Below are 23,441 nucleotides of genomic sequence, written 5' to 3'. Positions count from 1 at the left end.
TGCTATAAATATATTCGTAAAATTTTCAAAAGAACTAGCTTAGTTTATCCCCTTACCTGATTCCTGAAAAGCCCATAAGAAAATCTTCCTCGCACCCGCAGGATTCCTAACTCAACACCCTGAAAATGCAAACCCCCAGTATTAAACTTTAATATTTCAACACGTATAACACTTTTCTCAACCATCACAAATCCAAATATTGAGTATAAAGTCTTACCTCAACTTATGGATGATTTCCAACTTCGTTTCCCCGACTATCCGCTCCGGTAAACTTGTAGAGAATTTCGCCAGAAGCGTCATGGTAGCCTCAAATCTTCAATCTGACGATTGGTGAAGCCAAAATCGAAGAGAGAGAGAGAGGGAGAAAACCGAAGAGGAGAGAGAGAGAGAGAGAAGAGTTGGCTTCCTTCATAAGTTAATAATCTGGATTTTCCATATTTATTGAACAGCGAAATTCGTCAACGAGCCCGACCTTTGTCGACGAATTCTCATTAATTTCGTCGACAAAATTCAGTCTTCGTCGACGAAATTCAGTCGGCTCAAAACCCTCTCTCGATATTTCTTCGTTGATGAAATTCAGTCCTTCGTCGACGAATTTTCTTAAGCCTTCGTCGACGAATCCCCTGTTGATCCCCTTTTCTTAATCCTTCCAAAGTTCAATGTCGTCGACGACTTCCTTCTGTTTCCGGTTTCCATTTCCCTTTCTTTATTATTTAACTACCATTTTAAATTCGGGTCGTTACACAATCCCTTTGCTTCTTATAATTGTATCAGGATTTTTAAGCACAATATCTGCTTTTGACATAGCTTTCTGCCGTAATGTTTATGAGTTTTCTAACCAATTATCTGAAAGTAGCTTATTGATTTCTTCAAAATTACTTTTTTCTTTTAATTGATTTACTTTTAGGATACTTTCTGATACAAATTCTTTCCAATTATCAAGTTTCTTCTGATAATCAAATTTTATTTCTTGTATTATATAATTTTTTATAGTTCCTAAAGATTTTGGAATAAAATGGTTATCTGGGATTATTCATCCTGAGAATATCGTAAATGGTTGATATTTCTTAAGGAATTTATTTCCTAAAAGAAAATCATCTTGTAACTCTAGGATTAAGCAAAGAATATGTTCTTCAAAGTCTTTGTCATTTATAGCTATTTTTACATTTTTTTGCAATTTCTCCTATCTGAAGAATTGCATTATTTCCCACCGTTACCTGAAGATTAGCCTATTCTCACGTCACTTATGGAAAACGAATATTCATACAAGACCACGTACATCCTGTATCTATTAGAGCAATACAATCTATCTTATTGATAGAAATATTGATGAGCGTTACCCATTCTTATAACTTAACACTTATGATTGACGTTCCCATGTATGTTACACGAGTATGATCTACATCTTCATCAGAGTATATAGGAATCCAAATAGTTCTATTGCCTACTATTCTCCTATTACTTGATGAACCAATTTGAGATAGTTTTTCTATCTTTATTTTTGAATTATATTCGCTGGATATACTTACACTGCTGGTGTTAATATCTCTAAAAGGGTAAAAAATAATCAATCTATTTGCCTCTTGTCTTACTGACATTAACAAAAGTGATTTTAACCTTTATTATGATCTAGGTGTAACCCAAATCTGTGGCCAACTCAGGTATCTGGGATTAACTATTTGTGGTTGTATCCCTCTAACTGAGTCAGTTGCTTGACTTGTCTCGAAGAGTTGTGTGAATCTACTCTTCCCCTTTGTAATGCAGGTCTGCCTGTATTGTAAAATTTTAAATACAGTTTGGCCATGATTCTAACTCATCTCATTTCTGGACTACAATTTAACATGTTTTTGCAATCTATTGTATCTGTTCTTACTTGCAAAGTCTTTTCTACACTTTCATCATGTAAGTCTACATGAAAATCTGGTATTACCTTAATCTAGGCTACTCCTGAATGAAGGTTTGCCCTAGCTCCTCCAAGTAAGGCTCTGTTGAAATTTCCAGTGCTTCCATCCATAGCTGCAATAAGGATGGGTGAATCCTGTCCTTTCCTTACCAATGGATCTATCCCTATCTGGATAATTCCAAAATGAATATATCTAGCCTTTTTATACTTTGCCTTATGGATTTCTTGTGTAGAAAGCAGTGGTAAAATGAAAGTTCCTACGTCTATTTTTTATACTTCAATAGTTAATTCTTTCTTTATTACCTTTATAGTTTCTTTGTAAGGTATCCATGATGTCTGATATGCTTCGGCCCAATTTGCTTGAGGCATTCTCCATTCTTGACAATCCTTACTTTTTGACGGGATTTCCATATCTACGGTATGCACTACATTTTATTCTTCTCCTAATAGAGAAACTAAATTTGGTGCTCTGTCAGATACTCTCGTCATTGCTAATATTAACTGATTTAGCTTGAGATAATAAGGAGATTCTTCTTCTGAATCATCTTCTCCATCTTCCGATTCAGAGTATTATGAGAAAATAGAGTCAATACTTTTATCATCTGAATCTATTTCCTTTCCCCAAATTGGCTCATATAATAATTATGAGGAATTTTCCATTAAAAACCTTTTAAGGCTTCCTTTCATTTTTTCCGTTTCTAGACAATTATTAGCTTTATGACCCTTCTTGCCACAAAACCAACAACAATCACAATTTTCTAGGGATTCCCCTTGCGGACATTTCAGATATCGCCCATACTTTCTTTTGAACGATTCCTTGACATCTTCTCTAACCCTACTGGGTCTAGGATATCTTTTTTATAGATTTTTTTTGCCCTTTTTTGGAGCTTTTCCTTTTTCCAAATTTTTTCTAGGTTTTTCCTTTGAATTTGGATGATTTAATCTTTTTTATGGCAAATACCTTATGCACAACTAGTTTCTACTCTTTTTGGGTGTCTAGTTGACCTCTGGTTACAACCATATCTCCCTGCTACCCCACTCGTCTTAGGGCAACAGTCAGGATTCATATAAGGCGCGTTTTGTACATCCTGAAACATATGCCGCTACATACAATAAAGTCTTATAATTTGTCTTACTGTTTCAGCTTTGACTCTAAGAGTCTCTGATACTTTTGTATCTTTCTAAAGTCTATACTTAACAGCTTGCTTTATCACTTCTGGCTATTTACCTGGTAATTTGTTTATAAAGACTTCCTTAGCGTATGCTTGATCTTGCGGTCTGAGCTTATAGTACCAATATTGGAATTCACAAAGATATTATTCAAAGTAACACGTATCACAAATTTGGATTTTTGTGAGAGCCATTCTGGCATTTTCAACTAGCTCGTCACCTCTATCAACTAGCGAATATCCTACAAACTATTGTTTGAGAAAATCTACTATAATAGCTATTACTTCATCTGGAGTTTTGATGGTATTCAAATAATGGTACTCACATATGAGTTTCTTTGAAGTATTCCCCAAAAATCTCCAGCATTTCCTTTTAATGTGGCTACTACAAATTTATATGCTTGCTCCACCGACCAATTTTCAATTCCTCGACTAAACATATGATATCTAATATCCATAGCCCAATCATTAATTGCAACTGCGAAATATTTCTCTTAATTGAGCATGAGAATTGTTCCATTATGGGGTACTCCTTCCAGAACACTTTTCTTTGGTTTAAATTCTTCCTGAATTGTTCCTGGATAATTCAAAATAGACTCCTGTTGTTTTGTCGTCGTTTGGAGCGTTTCCTTGAAAGATGACTTATTTTGCTCCCATGGGTGTGGTTCCACTCTTAGAGGTTGCCATATTGGCTTGGCATCCTAAGATGAAACTTCTGGAAAACTTACGTGTATTGTTTCATTGTGACTTGATGGTCCTGCTCATGCAGGTCCACCTCTTGTAGATCCTTTAGGTTTTTACAAAAAAATTTTCAACATTAGCCAATTTCTTAGCTTTGAGATCTTCTACCTCATTTAACCTATTATTGATTCTTTTTTAAATTTTTGAGACTTCATTATCTGTCCATTTTTCTTTATGTAAAAGCTTATCAAACTCATCTTGAGCTTTTTGGATATCCTCTGTTATACCTAATAGGACTTTAGTTTCGTTTATATCTCTGAGGGCTCTTTGAACTTCCAGTTCTTATGTTTCCTCACAGTCTCTAGCTATATATCTTTCTGATATACTGCTTCTGACTTCCTGAGACGAATGTTCTCTTCTATTAAGAGTTTTTAAATCAACTATTTTATCTTCATAACTTCTCATTATTTCTCTAATTTTATCTGTAATGGACTTATTTTCAGTCATCTTTGAAGATTAATGAGATATTAGCCGTTTGCTTCTGATCCTAAAGTTTTGTAAAGTTGTTATAACTGTCACTCATATTGCCTAATTCTAGATTGATAGACTTATCTGCTCTTCAATCCCTAGTAGTTGTGATTTTAGATTTTTTTCACTATTTTTAGATCTATCACTATAGGATCAGACTCGAAATTGACTATAAAAGAAGGTAGTTTAAAATATTTTTCTCTCCACACCTCTTATATTAAGTTCTCATAATATCTTATATTTGACTTTATTGAAACCTTTTGATAAAAAAAGTGACCTTTGTTCTTTTGCTCTTCTTCTGATCATAGCTCCATAGCTTTGATACCAATTTTCATGAATCCCTACTAAATACAAATATTGAGACAACAACAAAGGGGAAGAAAAATTAAGATACATTAATAGAAGTTTTATTTAGTTTTAAACTTATCTCTCTTTATGTCCGTTATTCCACTTAAACACTATTATAAGAATGTTGAAGTTATAAGGAAGCCCAAAGAAACTCGTTAAGGAGTGTTAATAGAGGCTCCATCTAGACACCAAACATAATAATGAGATTTAAAATATTACATTAAGTTGAACTTCGTATAGGATTGAAAAAGAAGTACAAGGTAAGTTAATAAACTTTAATCAATTAATTCTTCTTCTCCTTTATTGTTTTGTCTCAATATTTGTGTCTTAAAGCTGTATTTCCCAAATTCTAATCACGATTTATAATATTTTGGATTATAAACGAAAAAATATAATGACGAATTCGCATATTAATTTTTTAATTCAATTTAATAATAATTTAAAAAAAAAATTTGTTACTTCCATCTCTTATAGTGAGGAGCTTAGCCGATTTCATTTGTTGAACTCGAAGCCCTCTCTTTCTTCGTCTCCAAGCCATAAACTGTCCGTGCCTTCCATCTTCATAAAGCACCAAACCCCATCGTAAGATTCGTCGAGGTACGAAGCATGAGTCGCGGCAGCGGAGGTGGATACGATCGTCACATTACGATCTTCTCTCCTGAAGGTCGTCTCTTCCAAGTTGGTAAGATTTCTCGCCCCCTCTTATCTGTTGTTTCGGGACCTTGCGAAAATGGAACATATATCTCCCTTTGATGTTTTGCCCTCCGTTTGTTTGCCGAGAAAAAAATAAAAGAGAAGGGAATGAAGCGGAAAGTTTTTGACCTTGTAATCTACGTTGTTTTGGCTTCATCTAAACTAAACCATTTAGTTTGTGCAAGTCTCACTTGGTTGGGAGGCACAAATAATGAAGTCTAGCATTTATGCTCACAAACAATGAGCATAAATGCACACTGGTGCCCTTTGAGAAGTGTTCGGTCCCTTTGCTCTCAGTCCACTGCGCATCTGTATTCGTTTCTTAGGATGGGGAAGTTTTGACTGAAGACTTGTGTTTTATAAATGAACAGAATATGCCTTTAAAGCTGTTAAAGCTTCAGGGATCACCTCGATTGGTGTCCGTGGAAAGGACTCAGTCTGTGTTGTAACCCAGAAGAAGGTCCCGGTGAGTGTTTTTGCCTTGTTGATTGGTTATGTGAGACTTTGTTTTTTTGTTTGTTTTGTTTTTGTTTTTGTTTTTTTAATCAATATCTCAAGTTGGAACATGTAAACTGAATTCTGAAATCTGATGCAGGACAAGCTTTTGGATCAGACCAGTGTTACACACCTTTTTCCCATCACAAAGTACCTTGGGTTGTTGGCAACTGGCATGACAGGTCTCCATTTTATGCCTTTTTATTGTTTGTCTGAGAGTATTGAGTTTGATCATGAGGTTTGGCTTTGCATGGGATTCAACAAAACGTAATGTGATTTCGTATTGTCCAAATCCAAGACTATAAAGCTGAATTTCCAAATACAGGATTAATGTATATATTTGATTGTTTAAGAAAATTTTTGACTATGTTAATTTGGTTCTCACTCCTTTTTTCTTTATTGTCTAAGAAGGAAATGCTAAACCTGCTGCATATAGAGAAACCAATTTTTCTTAACAGGGAGTCGGGGGTTGTTAGGAAAGGAAGACTATGCTAGAGAAGAAAAAAGCCTAACACTACTTCATCTTGACAAATAAAGACTCTATGGATAGTCTCCTTTCTCACAATATATAGGCTCAAAACCACCTAAAATATGAGCAACCTTATGAAGTGCTTCCATGTTTAAAATTTAAATGTGAAATTGTGAACATATGCCCATGTTTTGTTTTCTTTGTGATCACCTTTTTTCTTGTTCACTTTGTGGCATGTGCTAGAGCAGAGTGTGTGTGTAAGTTGTGTATGCATATTGTTTAAACTGCAATGGTTGATGATGATCACTTGAAGTGTTGGGTTTTAATGTGAGGTAGGTTGTTCATTTTATTAAGAGCTTTACAGGTTTGGAAGTTATATTTTGTGGAGGCTTTGTTATTTTCAATGGAAGCGTATGAGAGATAGAATGTCACAGTCCCACGTTGTATGTGTATTAGATAGATTTTGGACATATAAGGATGGTTTGGGTTCTAACCATGTGAGACACCTTTTATAGGAAAAACCCGTGAGGCCAGTGAGCCAAAGCGGACAATACCTCACCAGAGTTGGGTCTAAAACTGTTATATTTGGTATCAAAGTCACATTGGGGTTACTATCATGTGGGTGAATTCTACACAGAGGTGTAAGCCACTTCGATGAGGGCGTCAGAGATCGGACAAGAGAGAGTGTCACGGTCGCACATCGGATGTGTACTAGGGAGATCTTGGGTTTATAACTTCTAAGGGTGGTTTGAGCTCCGACTATGTGAGACTTGATGTAGGACAGGATTGGCCGACCTAGTCCTAAGGTTTCAACCCTCACACAAGCACATACACTTTGATTTAAGAACTCAATTAACTAAACATAAACACAATTAATCATGCTGTAGTTCACATGTTCTTGAATTTTTAAACGGTGTATGATGCTGTCCTGAAAATAAGTCCCAAGAGTTATTTCATAAAGGAATAAAGTTAAATGCGGAAAAGATGCTATTTCAATATTTCAAGAATGAAAGTTCTATGTTTAGCACAACAATATTCCCATAATTGATTTTAAGCTAGCAAGTAACAATATGGCAATCTCTGAATTTAAAGGGCTTACCAAATGTGGAATTTCAGGTTTTCAATCAAAGGCTTACAAGACAGAGTAATGACTTATAATCAAATAGAGCTTAAAAAGTTTACAACCTTACCAAAGGAAAATCTTTGGGATGACTGGAGGTTATCCAACACAAAATTAAGCAAGATGCAGGAATATAGATAAACTGCAGGTATTCGAAGGCTATTTCAACTGGGACTATGGAGCTTCAAACCAGAGTTCACAACCAGTTAAGGGTTATAAAAATATCAATCTTACTAATGAAATCATTGGATGACTTGTTATGATTCACACAAACTCATATCTTGCCAGAAAATCCGTGGAACAAGCTTCAAAATGTAATGATGGGAGTGGAATTGCTGTGCATATAAAATGGTCGTGTGGGTGTTTGATGGAGATGGTCGTGTGATGAGTGTGGGATATGTGGAGATGGAGTTGTTGGATAGAATAGTGGTCTCTCACCACCTGATCTCCGGGAAGAACGACGTAGCCTCTCACTACACAATCACAAGGATTGGACAAAGCTTAACAAGCTTCAGCAAAGGAAAAACCCTTTTTAATTCAATATCAATACTCTCTGCCTCTTTCTTACAATGATTCAGGACATATATAGACTTAGCAAAGGGGAAGGGATAGACAAAGCATTAACTAGCTAATCTAGCATGGGTGGACAAGACAATAAACAAACTAACAATTCCCACATAAGCATGGGAGACAAGAAAAGTAAATACAACCCAACTTACAAACACTCCAACTTACTAGACACAATAAATGCTAACTCAACTTTCTAACACTCTCGCATGCAAGCAAGCTTGGTTGTCTTGCAATATTACACCTTAAACAAAATTCAAAAGAAGCTTAATCCGTGTGGGGCCATCTGGGACTCGAGCTCGCTTGTTTTTGGTGTTCAGATGACGGTATTTTCGACTAGGTCACACCCCCAAGGCTCTTGGTTGCGCTCTTGGTCGATGTTCTCAGGAATTTTTCAGTGTGCACCTAGTCGCACCTCATGGTGTCCTGGTCGCGCCCTAGTCGAGACTCTCAGAAAGTCCGCGAAATGCTGATGGATAATTTCAGCCGCGAATACCCTTTAGTATTTGGGGCATAACTTCTACTAGAGAACTTCAAATAGGGCAATCTTGGTATCAAAAGAAAGCTAACAAAATTTCCCACAACTTTTGTGTTCAATCAATTTGAAGATGGGAAGGTTTTGATAGAGAAATTTACACATCAATTCATGGGTTCTTGCAAAATAGGTACATTTGGAGGTCATCCTTGTGTCACCATGTTAGCAAAGGAATGGACACCGGGAGGCTGTCCACGTGTCACAGCAAAGGCATGTTGATCCCCATCAAGACTCTTTTTAGAGGACAAACCCGTGAGACCAGTTAGCTAAATCGAACAATACATCCCCGGAGTTGGGTCTAAGACCGAATATGTTAGAGTTGGAGATTTGTTATTTCAAATTAGGAACTTCTATAAAGCTTTGAGCAGGGCCGGTTATATTTTGTTTCTTGTCCATTTAGAGGTGTAAATTCTCTGTTAGATTTGATTTCTCTCTTCTTGTATAGGCAACCACCTTAGATTGTTGTATATGCAAGAACCAGTAGGTGACACGAGACACATATAAGGAGATGAAACTTAATTTGGCTTTCTTCTCTGTAAAAGATTATTAGTATATTGATTCTGTCAAGGGCTGCAACCTAGGTGTCTCTTTTGATTTTGAAAGGAACCTTAGAATTCCAAAAAGAATAATTCAGATGGAAAGAAACATCACAATAATGGATCAAATCAGCAAAAAGAGACTTGCAAGAAAGGATTCCAAATCTCATCTTCTACTGTCACTCCCCACAGTAAAAAAGAAAGGAATCAAGAAAATTCAACTGCCCAACTAGGTCGTCAATTTCCATTTCATTTAGATTTCTAATGTAATGAAACTTCCAAAAATTAAAATCATTTGACCAAGGGAGAAATCAACAATAGGAGGATTGTGAAGGGCAGGAATATGATAAAGATGGGGAAAAACCCAATGAAAGGGAGCATCCCCAATCCAAAAAATCCTCCTAGAAATAAACCCTCTTAACAATCCTAGTTTAATACATCACACATGGGAAAAAAAGATGAGAGATCTCAGAAACAAATTTTCAGTGGTTGCATGACTAACATTAAACATCCTGCTCATTTTGCTTAAGCCCTTTGCTAAGAATTACCATGAGGAATTAGGCTTTAAAGGGAATCTTCATAACCACTTCCCCTTTGAAGAATTGTTTTTAGACACCTCTGATCCTCCCTCAGTCGTAGGCTTATAAACGATCTCCCAATGATAGAGTCGATCTCTCTTTCTTTCCCTGACCCTGGACGACAAAAAAATTTTCATAAAATTTTCCAAGCTATAAGTTGGAGAGCGCTAGCTTATTGCATGAATTCAAGGGCAAAACCTGAACTTAATGCAAAAAATTTCAGTTCCAAAAGCGTAACTCCAATGTGTTTAAACCCTTCTATGGAGAATTATTTTTCTAAAATAAATCAAATAAACTAAAATTAGGATATTTTCCTAAACTAGGATAGTGCTTCCGAACTGCCTCTCTACTGCATGACAGGTTATCCCTTTGTCTATCATTGTCTCCCACTTCTGAAAAACTGATGGAGGACTCAGCAAAGGAAAGAAACCCAAGGCAACCCAACACTCTCAAGTCTCAAGGGGTCTGAGCATTAGTGGTAATTGGTTAATTGATTGAGATTACAACTCATAACAGAATGACTCAATCTCGTTGCTCATGTTATTGTTATAACCATCATAAATAATATGATGTTGAAAGGGCCGTGGTCTTCCCAATAGAATATCACAACCATGCAAATCATATACATAACAATGTAACTGGAAGATAACTCTGCTCAATGCTAAATTGACATCCATACAATGACACACCAATTGCAATCACATCCTGTAACAAAATACCAACAACACACCAATCTTAGAGGGGTGCAAACGCAACTGGCAAACAATATGGTTCAAGATCAAATTAATATCACGGGCATGTACAGATTGCTGAACTCCTCAGTGGGTAACTGCCCCAGATTATTAGAAGAGCTTGTTTATCTTAGGGAATGGCTTTTGGGTGGGTTTCCTCCGAAGAACAATTCAAACTTGTACCCCAAGTGATTATGCACTATCTAATGCCTTCTCCTTGCTGCTAGCAGGATCCAGTGGTTCATATACATAATTGGTATCTTTCAGGCTTCTCGTCCACTATCATTTTAAATGTTTCTTTTTGGAATTCTGATGGTATAAAGGACCCTTATCGCAGCATATTTTGCACTCCAAGCATGACAGTGTGACTGCCCCCTCCTCCCCTACCCCCCCTGCCAGATTTATGGTGAAGTAAGCACCACTCCAACTATCTGACCTCCTCTAGACTTTTTTATGGTGATATCCCAAAAAGAAATTACTGTAGGATGATGACCTATGCACATGGCTAGTCCAGAATGATAGATCCTTTCCACTATGCATAATGGGCATGACACTACAAGCAACATTAATGCCTGCAGTTCCACTCACAAATTTACCCAACTTTGAAGCTTTCTTTACAAAATAGTCAGCACATCGCAGAAGCTATCTGAGATCCAAAGGGAGGAAAATAGTGGTATCAACCACAATGACCTAGGATGATGACCTAGGCACATGGCTAGTGCAGAATGATAGATCCTTTCCACTATGCATAATGGGCATGACACTACAAGCAACATTAATGCCTGCAGTTCGACTCTGACAAATTTACCCAACTTTGAAGCCTTCTTTACAAAATAGTCAGCACATCACAGAAGCTATCTGAGATCCAAAGGGAGGAAAACAGTGGTATCACCCACAAGCTGTAAGTGAGAATTGAGAAACATGCACATGATTTAGCCCACCCTAACCCTTTCCAAGGTCTCTGTGAACTCCTTTACAAAACATCCTACTAAACACATCCACAACTAGAGTAAATAAAAGGAGATTATGGGTTGCTCAAAACCAAAACTTTGGTTCACCATTAACAATGACATAGATGGTGGTAGATAAAAGACAACCAGCTGACTTGATAAAATATCCATATTTTCCAAATGAAATCAAAATACTTAATTTTTAAATCGTCAAGAAGAATATATCACCTAAAATTATATTTCCCATCAAATTCCCTTGGTTAGAGAAAATTTAAGCTTGAGTTTGGGAATGTTATTGTAGCAGCAATTTAACCATTTGGAACAATTTCAACAAGAAGCAAAATAATGAACTCGTATGGACTGTATTGCATCTTCAGTAACCGTAAGGAAAGTAGCAAATGGGGTCCTCCAACTAAAGATTCATCACTCAAAAGCTCCAAATTATCCATTGTTCTATGTCATGTTTGGTTTGCGGAATAGAATGTGGTAGGAAATGAATGCAATGAAAATTTGAATTGTGATCGTAACAAATTCAAGTGACAAATTTGATTCCATTCCATTCCTACGTACCAAATACGTGCAAGGGGTGTTTGACAAAATTAAGCATTAAGCGCAAATTGCTGAATCTAATTTTGAAGTAGTTAACTGAATTAGAAGTGAAGTGAACCCCCGAATACTGAATAGTTTAGGTCGTTCAACAAAGTTCTGAATATAAATATTTTTATGCTATTTTAACTCTTAAATATTTTCACGAGAACTTAAAAAAGAAACAAATATATATAATTTTTCATGTTTAAATAAACAAAACAAATATTGCATAAACAGGAAAAAATTCTGAAATATATTAAAAAATCACCTGTTAGAAATTATTGGAAAAGATTTTAAAATTATAGCTATTTTCTGGTCAGAAAAATAGCTTAGATCTTCTTCCTCTTTATTCTTCTTTTCCTCCTCCCCCTCCTCTTAGATTCAAGAAAAAATTACAGGCCAAGACCTCCAAAACATCCATGACTGCAGCCAGAGCATCATCCCACAGTGGTCACCGCTGGAGCTGACAAGGCGGGCATCACTTGCTCCGGCAACAACCCCTCCATCAAACACATTTCCACTGGCAACAACTGCTCCATCAAACACATTTCCACCATCAAACACATTTTCCCAGCCATCACCAACCTTAATTGCTCAAAAATCTAACTGAACTTGATATAGATATATGTTTTTATAAATATGTGTGTGTGTGAGCGTCTCTCTCTCTCTCTCTCTATATATATATATATATATATATAGTCGATTTGTTCTCCTGTAGAGGACAGAGTGGCTGTGGTGGCAAAACTTTTCTTCTGAGGATGAGATACGGGAGGAGGGGCTCTTTCTCCATTCGGGTCTGCTGGTATACCGCTTGTATTCCTGAAACACTGCAGAGGGGCTATTTATTCTTGAAACAGGGTGAACAACCACTGCCACAGCAGACAGGCCAAGGCTGTGCACGGAGCCTAGACAGAGGACAACGGGGAGAAAAGAGGAGAAAAAGAAGCAGCAGCAGCTGTGCGTAAAGGCTGTTCAATCTGAAAACGAAGCAAGAGAAAATGGAGGAGCAAGGAGGCTGTGTGGCTGTGAACGGAATTGGGATTTTTTGTGTAATTTAGGGATTTTGATAGGGGCAAATGTTCCAAAATACGTATAAATTTTGCTGCTGGCCGAATCAGCAAGGGGGAAGATGCTGGTTCAGTCAGCACTAATTCAGTATCCATCCAACCCATAAACAAACAATATTGACTTGCTAAATATTAGACTGTTCAGCACCTAACTTTTATTTAGAGGCTATTAAGTGCAAACAAACGCCCCCTAAGAGTCCATTTTGATGTAGGGAGGACAGGGATGGATGTTGAGCTTAGGAAAAGGTTCACTTATTTGTCCAATTGGGTTAACTGGGGTTTTTGGATAAGGTGATGTTTTAAGAAAGGTTTTGGGGATGTGCGGAGGAAGTGGATAGGTTGCTTGAGCTCGACCAATTTTTTAGTTGACATTGTTGTCCATGGTCAGCCTAGAGAGTGGTTTAGGGCCTCTTGAGAGCTTAAGCAAACTGATCTGATCTATCTGCTGTCTCCAATTTTGTTTACCTTGCTGGTGGATGTCTTGAGTTGGATGCTCTTGCATGCCTAGGGTTTGGGGGCGATAGAGATTTATATGTTGGTAGGGAGGTGGTGGAGATCTTACACTTCCAGTTTACCGATGATATCATGCATTTTCTTGAGGGCAATGTTGTGAAATTCCAAAAAGTTATTATTTTGTTGAAAATTTTCGAAAAAATTTCATGTTTGAAGATCAACTTGTCCTAGAGTAGGTAACTGATATCAACTTGGGCAGTAGGGACTTAAAGAGGTTTAAAGCCCTGTTTTAGATTTTCCACTTTCTTATTTTGGTGTCCCTCTTCGGGGCAATACTAACTCTCTGGCTTTTTTGTGATCCCGTGATCTAGAGGGTTGGTCAGAGGTAGGAAGGGTGGAAAAAGTGCACTCATCTCTTGAGGGTCGTATTACACTTATTGGTGCCTTCTATTCAACATTCCTATTTACTTATCCCTTTTAGAGTACCCTTGAGTGCAGCCAAGGCTCTTAAGAGGCTGATGCATGACTTTCTATCATTGGGTTCTAGGGAGAATAAAAGTGACCACATCGTTAGTTGAGAAGTTGTTATAAGACCTAAACCTGAAGGGGGCGCTGGGGCTTGGTGACGTGGTTTCCAAAAACATCTCTCTAAGTATTAATAGTAATGGAGGTTCCCCTTAGAGGTTAACTCCCTAATCCGTATATCCAAAGCTGATAGAAATTAAATATGTGGTTCATCAAAAAGGTTGGGAGACTAGAGGAAGTGGCATTGTTTCTCATGTGAGCCCCTAGAAGTCTGTTTCCTATGTTGTGTGTCTTTTCTTTCCTCTGACCGATTTTATTGTGGGTAATGACAAATAGGGTTCAGTTTTTTGGGAGGATGTTTGGGTGGTCGAGAAATTTTTGGAGTTGATGGTGTCTCATCTGTATAAGCTTTGCACTCTTCACAATGCACCCATCAACGCTTTATTTTTTATTTTATTTTTTGGGGGGGTGGGTGTTGGTCTCTTTTAATTGGGCTTTCCATTTTTTTTTTTAAAATCTCAATGAAAGTGAGGTTGACAAGCTTCCCACCTTGCTTACTGTGTTGGATCACTTCGTTCTTTTCAGGGTGAAGAGAGGGTTTGGGAGGTTGATTCTTCAGGTCTCTTTTCTTCTAAATCTTTTTTCCTCAACCTCTTAAAACCCCTTTTTCCCAACTTCCCTTGGAGCCACATCATTTGGAATTGAAAGGTTCCTTTAAGATTTGGACCTTCATCTGGATTCTCACTTTAACACGCATGTTTTATTACAAATAACAAGATCCTACTAGTCTCTCAGTCCTGATATGTACTTGATGTGCTGTGAGTCCAATGAAATGAATGCTCACCTTTTCATTCATTGGTGGCAACCGACCTCTGGAATGCTCTTTTTTCTTGTTTCAAGGAAGCTTGGGTGGCACCTCAAGATGTGGGAGATTTCTTGCTTGAGACACTAGGGCTTTGGCACAAGTAGGAAGGGTTGCGTTTTATGGCATAGTGCAACCTTAGCTATCTTGTGGCTCTTTGGGTAGAGACGGGTGTGAGAACCTTTGAGGATTGCATAACTCCTCCTAGTTTGTTATGGATGGATAGAATTGTTTTCTAGGCATCTTTTCAGGCACATTCATTTGGATTTTTTTGGGGTTTGCCATTGTCTGACCTTCAAAGGGATTGGAAGACAGCTATTTTGTAATATTTTTTGGTTATTGCTTTTGCTTTTCGGAGGACATCTTGTCCTCCTATTATTGTACCTACCTAGCTTGTTCTGTTGTAAAAATATTTCTTATCCAAAAAAACCTCTATTTACCCATGAAGAAGAAACTTTAAAACTAAACAACCAAAAATTACAAAATAACCCTGAATAACTAACAATGTCGAAAATAACACCTTAAATGGATTGTAAATGTCCACATTTTCCAAATAAATGCAGAATCCCCAATTTCTAAATATTAGAACATGATTGCCTAAAGTTATCTGTAGGCACCTCAATCACTCATATTCTTTAGTAGACAAAGGCTGGTTAATCCAAGTGTCGATGCACTTGCACCAGCAAACCAAGTAAACTGTACCTTGGATGATGGAATGTCACACAGCTCACAATCACTAATGAGTCTATCAAAGCCTCACAAACCACCCAATTCTCTTGGGAAAATCTAATGACATTTTTTAATGGGCTTTGGTATTTCCTTGACTTGGGGTGTCTTGGTTGTTGACTAAGACAGTTGTGGTTTAGTTAAGGAGTTGAGGACAAGAAGCTAGGAATAGGTGGAGTATGGCTTGGCAAGTTTTGCTGGTTTGTCTCCTGGTGTGTTTGGTTGGAGAGAGAGTCAAGAATGTTTAAAGGCAAGGAATGTTCTTTAGGTGGTTTGGAGCAAAACTTTCTCTTGATATTGCTTTGTTGGAGGTCTAGTGATCTGCTTATCTTTCCTTTCCTTCATGTTTCTATTTTCTTTATATTTGAGAATGTTGTAGTTAATTTCTTTCCCTTCCCCCCCTCCCCCTTGGTGGTGTATCTTTATGCATATTCCTGATATTCTTAGGGCGTCTTGACTTTCTTTTGTCGTTTTTTTTTTTGCAATTTAATTTTTGGTTTTTCTAAGGATTTTATCAGACTTTGCTAAGGAGATGTCTTCTCTCCTAATTGTAAATTCTTTCTTTATCTAATGAATTTCTTTTTCTTTAAAAAAAAAAAAAAAATCTGTACGCATATTCCTTGTACACACTGGTTCGCTGCTTTTGCCATTCTTTTTGAATTTTATTATTCATAAAGAAGTATAGTGATGCTCTAACAAAATCAAGGGTGAACGGAACAGGATAGGATTACTGCCATCGAAGAAATTTGAAGAGAAACAGAAAGAAGAAGGAAGAAAAGATGCATGTGGGTTGGGATGGGGGAACTCCAAATTCAGTTCAATTCAAATTCAACAAAAAACTAACTTCTACAAGGTTTCACACCCTACTAAAAGGAAAGCCTAAAATACAAGAAATTGCACATATACCCTAAAGATAAATGAAATTACACACAAACACCCATATATTACAAACGAACCCCAAATACGCATAAGCCTGCTACAGATAAACTAAACATGTTTGGTTTTAAGTCCCACACCCCATTGGCCTATTCCCTGAAATTGGTCTCCAAACTGGTTCAAAATTATCCTTCCAAATCCTTGCATCCATCTTACATCGTATAGTCATAAAGTTCTTGTGGACATGGGTACTTCGAGGATATTTATCAACTGTTTGTTTTAGAGAAATCATCTGGTTTAGTGTGAAGATGACATGACTAACTAAACTACGAGTATGTTTTATCCCATATGTGTACATTTATATGTTGAGTACTTGTCAGTTCGATACATATGCATCTTGAGTGCTCTTTTAGATGAGTGAAGCCTTCAGTTTTCTTATGAATTTAATTTTCCAGCTGATGCGAGGACCTTGGTACAGCAAGCAAGAAATGAAGCAGCTGAGTTTCGCTTCAGATATGGATATGAGATGCCAGTGGATGTATTGTCTAGATGGTATGCTGCATTTGCCTCAGATAATCCTTTCTAGCTTAATCACCAGTTAACTAATTTGGATTATATGTTTGGAATTAGATTAGCACGTAGCACATATTTTCAAAAAATAACCTGCATTTGACTGGATGGCTTGGTAATAAAACACCCAGCATTTTTTAGTCCTTTTATAAGTAGGGTTGTTGATTTGAGGCAGAGTTTACTTTCCTTATGGGAAGATTGGTTTTGAATAGACATAATTCATGCATTACAAGCTTGAAAAAACGCTTGCACCATCTGTAAAAATTGCATGAAAATCTTTAGGGGTTGTTCGGTGTCATTGTCAAATATTGCAGAAATGAAAATCAGAAAAGAAAATAAAAAACCAGAAATAGAAACTAAAAACCAGAAAACAGCAACCTGTTTGGTTAATATTTATAAAACTAAAACAAATTTAAAACTTAATTAAAAAAATCTCATTTTTGCCTTTAAATCAAATAATATTATAAAAATATGATTAAAGTAATAAAATTGCAAGTATTACACATTTTAAAAATACAATGAAAATAAAAATTATTATAATTATTTGACTTAATTGTTATACTTCCAAAATTTACTTTACAATAAAATTTTTTATTGGACATGACAATTGAAAAATAGTAAAATATTTTGTAATTGGCTTTATTATTATTTTTGAAATTTATGTATATTTTTATTTTAACTTTTTAAGTTTGTATGATCATTTAATTTTAATTTAAATTTTAAAAAGTGTATAAAATGAATGATTTAATCCAAATGAACTAAATCTGGATATTAAAAGTTTGGATATCAAGTTGCCAAAACAACTGAAAACTTTAAAATTTGGCTTTCAGTTTTTTTGGATAACAAGCCTAAACGTTTCTTATTGATGATATCGATATTGATGAGAGTGACCTCGCAAATAGCTGAATACCTTCAACAGAAACAGAAAACTGACAATATGAACAAATGTATTTTATAATATGTTTCTTCACTGTGCAGAATCAGAAACAGAAAACAACAGCGATGCCAAAAAGACTCTTAACTTAAGGGGTAGTGTTTTTCAAATTCCACCATCCATATAATAAATTTAGTTTGCAACAGTTGCAATCCAATTTGTTGTTCCAATTGACATAATTTTGGAACAAATGGTTGCTGCACAATTCATGGCCAGGGTGTCTTGTTCCCCAGTACCAAATGCTCAACTGGTTTCAATTCCAAGGGTAGGAATTGGCATTTTTAACATCAACTCAGGCCTTTAAACAACCACTATAATACCAATTTAAGATATTTCTCTTTAATATATCCACAAAACATAGATACACACCAAACACACATCCGAACAGATTTAACTCATTTACACTTTCAAATCTGTGTATGCACTTAATATCTGTCACAAAAATGTGGGTGTTTGATGTTTTCTAATCATATGTGGCTATTAAAAAATGCTTAAGGTATCAATAAGCTTGCTTGATGACTGAAAAGGTGAACCAACACAGCATGTAAACCGTAGACAAATTTTCACTGGATCTTTCTTCCCACGTTAAACCTATTGGAATTTTATATATTCAATCTGCTTTATTGATAAGTTATTCATGACAAGGATTTTCGTGAATTTAAACCATAAAGCAAATTCCTTTATTTATACCATTATTGTATATTGGTTCGTAAAGTAATTTTGTTCAAGTTTAGCAATTGACTGAACTTATGCTTGCTTATTGCCCTTGTTCTTTGTAATGGTCATGGTCTTAAAACCTGGGCAAGTGATGAATTTGGTGAAGTTTGGTCGGATGGATCACACTGGTGGGTTAAACCAGTGGCCAAACTGGTGATGTCATGATATTAATGATGGTGATGATTTTTCTCTACTTGACTAATAGGTGATTATGATTCATGATTAACATATTTGTATTATTGTTTTCATCATCAATTACATATAAAAGATGGAATTTGTAAACTTTCTTATTTTCCTAAAATATTCTTGAACCTATTATTATTATTATTATTATTATTAAGGTAGGAGTGTAGTATTTGATTAAATAAAAATTTATTGGATTTCTCTCTCTGTCTGTGTATATATTGCATGTTATGTTTATATATTATTTGTTCCAGATTATGAAACATATTGTTGTTGTTGTTGTTATTATTATTATTATTATTATTAAGGTGGGGAGTGTAGTGTTTGATTCAATAAAAAATTATTTAAATTCTCTCTACCTGTGTATATATTGCATGTTATGTTTATATATTATTTGTTCCAGATTATGAGCTGAGCAACAATTGCAGCTAAGTATTCTCATCTTCCTTGAGGTGCAGGGATCAAATCCCCCTACCTCCCTTTGTAGCATTTTTGTTTTTTAGTACGAGGACTGGGTTGACCAAACTTTCAACCTGGTTCGTGCCGGTTTGAGCTGAGTCAGCCGACTTGCCCTGGGTTGGCCAGTTCCTTACTATCTCATGCCATTTCTGGTTTTTAAGTCTCACCCAGATAGCCCAAGCAGCTATTTCTGGTATAACCCAGATGTACTGGCTGGTCCAGCCCGGGTTTTAGAACCATGGTAATGATATTTTAAATTTATGTATTATGTGCCCATGCTATACATGGGAAAAGTTTCTAGTTTAATTAGTACAAGTGTGTGTTGAATGTGGGAGAGGATTATGCGTATATTTAAAATCAATTCATCCTGCAACATGTGCATTTAGATTATTTTTACTTCATATGGTGTAGTTTAAGGCCTTTTCAGGGTATCAACTCTTTTATATGTACAGGATCGCTGACAAATCTCAAGTCTATACTCAACATGCTTATATGAGACCTCTTGGAGTAGGTTTGTCTCTTCTTCTTCACTGTTCTGAAAAATTCTCTTGTAATTGGAAGAGTTCCATGTGGTGCAACTATGTATTGGACTCATCACTTCATAAATATTGATGTTCTTTTCCTTCTACTTTTAATCTTCCCATTGGAAGTTGCTATGGTTTTGGGAATTGATGAAGAATATGGACCGCGGCTCTTTAAATGTGACCCAGCTGGACATTTTTTTGGTCACAAGGTATGTGGCAAGTTCTGTTTCACGATTTACATTTGAAATGTTATTGTTCCTCAAGAATGTCCTGACATGCTTGTGCTACCTAATGTGAGAAGAGAAAAAAGTGCGTTCATAAATGAATGAAGGACAATATAAGTTTTTCTTGCTTCTTGTCTCTTTTTTTTTTTTTGCTTCTTGTCTCTAGTTTTTTTACACCAATTGCCTGTGGTAGATTTTGGCAACCACATTGGATTGTACTTGTATTCTAATTTTGAACTGACAGAATAATTTTCTACATCATGTTCTTTTTGATACCTGTTTAGGAAGCCAGCAATACAGATAGCTAATTTTATTTGACCACTTCCAACAGTTTTGGGTCATGTTTAGATTTTCTTATTATACCTTTCACTTCCATAATTTCATATTTGGAGACTGCATTTTGGTGTATGTTAATAGGCAACAAGTGCTGGGCTAAAGGAGCAAGAAGCAATTAATTTCCTGGAGAAGAAAATGAAGAATGATCCTGCATTTTCCTATGAGGAAACAGTACAGGTAGCTGCTCTAATTCAAATTTGAACTTTCATTTGAAAGATGATTGAGTGACATGTATTCTATTCCTTTTTGGACTTAATGCTTGTTTTTACTTTACTTTTTGTTTTGTTATTTTTGGTTTTTCACTTACCTGCTTTCTTTGGAGTCAAATCATGCTTTATCAAAATTGTCATAGCTGTCAAAATTGTAGGAATCTTCAAAATCATTTGATTTTGATTCAGTCCACTAGTCTATTCATTTGAATCTAGTAAGCAAATTGAAGTAAACAAAAATTGAACATGAATTGTACAATTGTTGATTTGAATCTTATGATTTCTAATTGGTGAGTTAGGTACTTAGGTTTTAATTGTTTAAATTAGTTGAATCATAATCTAGAACGCTAAATTCTCCATTTTTAACAGAGAAGATCTTAACCCTTTTGAAGATCCTCTATAATTAAATAAACAAAAGCATCTAGCTTTTATCTCTCTTTTGTATTCTTTTAGTGTTTGCAAACTTTTTCAGAAGAGTTTAAAAATCCCATTTGTTTGATTCTCCTTAAGAGTAGTCTATTAGGAAGCTAGAAGTTTTTGGGTTTATATTTTAAAGATTAGTTATCTTTTCTTTTTAAGCTTCCTTATAAATAAATTTATTTTTCAGTTATATATATATATATGTATGTATGTATGTATGTATCCATGTATATTAGGTGCATGTCATTTAATGTTCATCAATGTATTTTATTTTTTTATTGTCATATATACAAGTCACTTGAAGCCAATTTTTAGAATTTGTGCTGAATCTTCAATTGAATTCAATCACTCATTCACAAATGACAAAATTAATATTTCGAATCTGGTTCATCATTTGAATTTCGATTTGATTGCAGTGAATGTTGTGATCTTTCACAAAATTTGCCTATTCATATTAGCCATCTCTCTCTCTCTCTAAGAAACAGTTTATCCTTTAATAAAAAGAAACTATACACAAGCTTTAAAGGACAAGAATCCTCTAGTTCTCAGCTGAGGAAAATTATGGAAGTGCTGCCCTTTAGTCTGTTTTGTGGTTAGACAATGAAACCCCACCAAACATTCCCCAAGAGTGTGCCCAAAAAGAACCTATCCATATAAAGAATTAGTTTTAGCATTGAAAGTTATTGCATTCCTCTCAGCAGACCAAGTCCAAAAAATAGCATAAACCACATACTTCCATAAGGCCACCACTATTTTGTTCTTTCCGAAACGCCAATGCTGCACCAACTAGAATTTGGCCACACTTGGCAAGGCTACCCATGTTTCACCAAGAATAGAGAACAGGGCAGAACATGGATGTCTCACCACCCGGCAAGCACATCACATAGATTTTTGGATTGATGGCCTTGGAGGGTCTCCTTACCTGCAACAAGTCATTCGTATTAATTCTATTAAGACAAGTCCAAAGTGAATGGCTTTATCTTAAAAGGAACCTTAGCTTTACAAATGACACTATTCCAAGAAAAGAAGAGGGGGTTGAAGGTTTCAATACATGAAGAAAGATTGAAAGCAAGATCTATAGGTAAAAAAAAACCCAAAGAATCCCCTAACCAGACCCTAGAATTACTCCCCAGATGAGGAGCAAAGGATTTCAAAAAGTAATGAGCTCATCAATCTCTCTATTAGAGCATTATGAAAGGAAGATAATCTGAAAAGGCAGGGCACCGAGGCATCCAAGGTGTGTCCATGCCAAATTGATAGAAATTCAAGTAAGAGGAAATAACAATTGGGCAACTTCGGAAATGAACTTCAAAGGATTGAGTCTAAGAAACATTGTCACTTCCTCTACGTTTTGATGAACATTGTACTTACTTGTAAAGAAGGAGACAAGGACTTAAATTTCGGTTGAAACATCGAAATTTTGAGTTTTGGAGGTTATCAAATGGAAACTCACTTCCAAATTTGTTTTTGAAAAATTTCGACTGAAATTTCGAAATTTCAGTAGATTTTGAGTGAAATTCAGCTCTATAACTCAAATTTTAATGGAAAAAAAATGGAAAAGAAAAATAAAATTTGAAGCCCTAAACGAAGTGTACCTCATTATTTCACCCTTGTTTTGAAGCCCTAAACTAAGCATACCCCCTTATTATTATTATGAATTTATGATGATGATGATACAAAAACAACAACAAACCAATTTTGAAGTCCCACTAGGTGGTGTCGACTATATGAATCCTTTTCCGCTATATTTGCAATCATGAGCAATTTCTTGACAAATTCAAGGCTATTAAATCCTTACTATCTCATTCCAAGTTATTTGAGGTCTACCTCTACTTTTCTACTGCTCGTCACAATAACTCGTTCTTCCTCATTGGTGCTTTATTTTGCCTACACTGTAGGTGTCCAAACCATTTGAGCTGCCCCCCCCTTATATTTTATAGGAGCTACGCCTGACTTACTGAGAATATGTTCGTTCTTTAATTTATCGTAATGTTGTACCACTCAAATGTCTTAACATTTTCATCGCAACAACTTTTACCTTTTGGATATGTTGTTTCTTAGTTGCCCAACATTTTGATCCATATAGCATAGTTGGTCTTACAGCCGTCTCATAGAACTTCCCTTTTAATTTTAAGGCTATTCTACAATCACACAGCATGCATGAAGCACTTCTCCATTTTACCCAACCTGCATTACATCTTCTTAATTGCTCCTTCAGCATGCATAATAGATCCAATGTATTGAAATCTGCTAATAATATTGATTTCTTCACCATCAAGTTTAACCCTTTCTCCAATATTCCTCCTACTATTACTGAAATTACATTTCATGTATTATATCTTATTTCTACTTATCCTAAAGCCTCTAGATACTAAGCTTCTCTCCATAATTCTAACTTAGATTCTACTTCACCCCTAGTTTCATCATTCAAGACAATATCATCTTTTTCTACTTATCCTAAAGCC

At 35.8% G+C, this 23,441-nt stretch overlaps 1 protein-coding gene across 1 annotated transcript in view; it reads left to right on the top strand.

Annotated features, from left to right (window-relative positions):
* Positions 1-5,097: 5,097 nt before the first annotated feature.
* The window catches only part of LOC131164737 (proteasome subunit alpha type-6), a 34,803-nt gene continuing 16,459 nt past the window's right edge, over positions 5,098-23,441 (top strand). Inside the window, exons 1-7 of the mRNA XM_058122170.1 lie at positions 5,098-5,311; positions 5,694-5,788; positions 5,918-5,999; positions 16,856-16,952; positions 19,716-19,774; positions 19,914-19,996; positions 20,429-20,524. Coding sequence (XP_057978153.1) covers positions 5,236-5,311; positions 5,694-5,788; positions 5,918-5,999; positions 16,856-16,952; positions 19,716-19,774; positions 19,914-19,996; positions 20,429-20,524 — 588 coding nt within the window. The 5' untranslated portion in view covers positions 5,098-5,235. The remainder of the gene's footprint in view (positions 5,312-5,693; positions 5,789-5,917; positions 6,000-16,855; positions 16,953-19,715; positions 19,775-19,913; positions 19,997-20,428; positions 20,525-23,441) is intronic.

This window comes from Malania oleifera, chromosome 9 (assembly GCF_029873635.1).
Source record: "Malania oleifera isolate guangnan ecotype guangnan chromosome 9, ASM2987363v1, whole genome shotgun sequence".
In the NCBI taxonomy this organism is placed as follows: domain Eukaryota; kingdom Viridiplantae; phylum Streptophyta; class Magnoliopsida; order Santalales; family Ximeniaceae; genus Malania; species Malania oleifera.
This window is presented reverse-complemented; position numbering and strand designations above follow the sequence as displayed.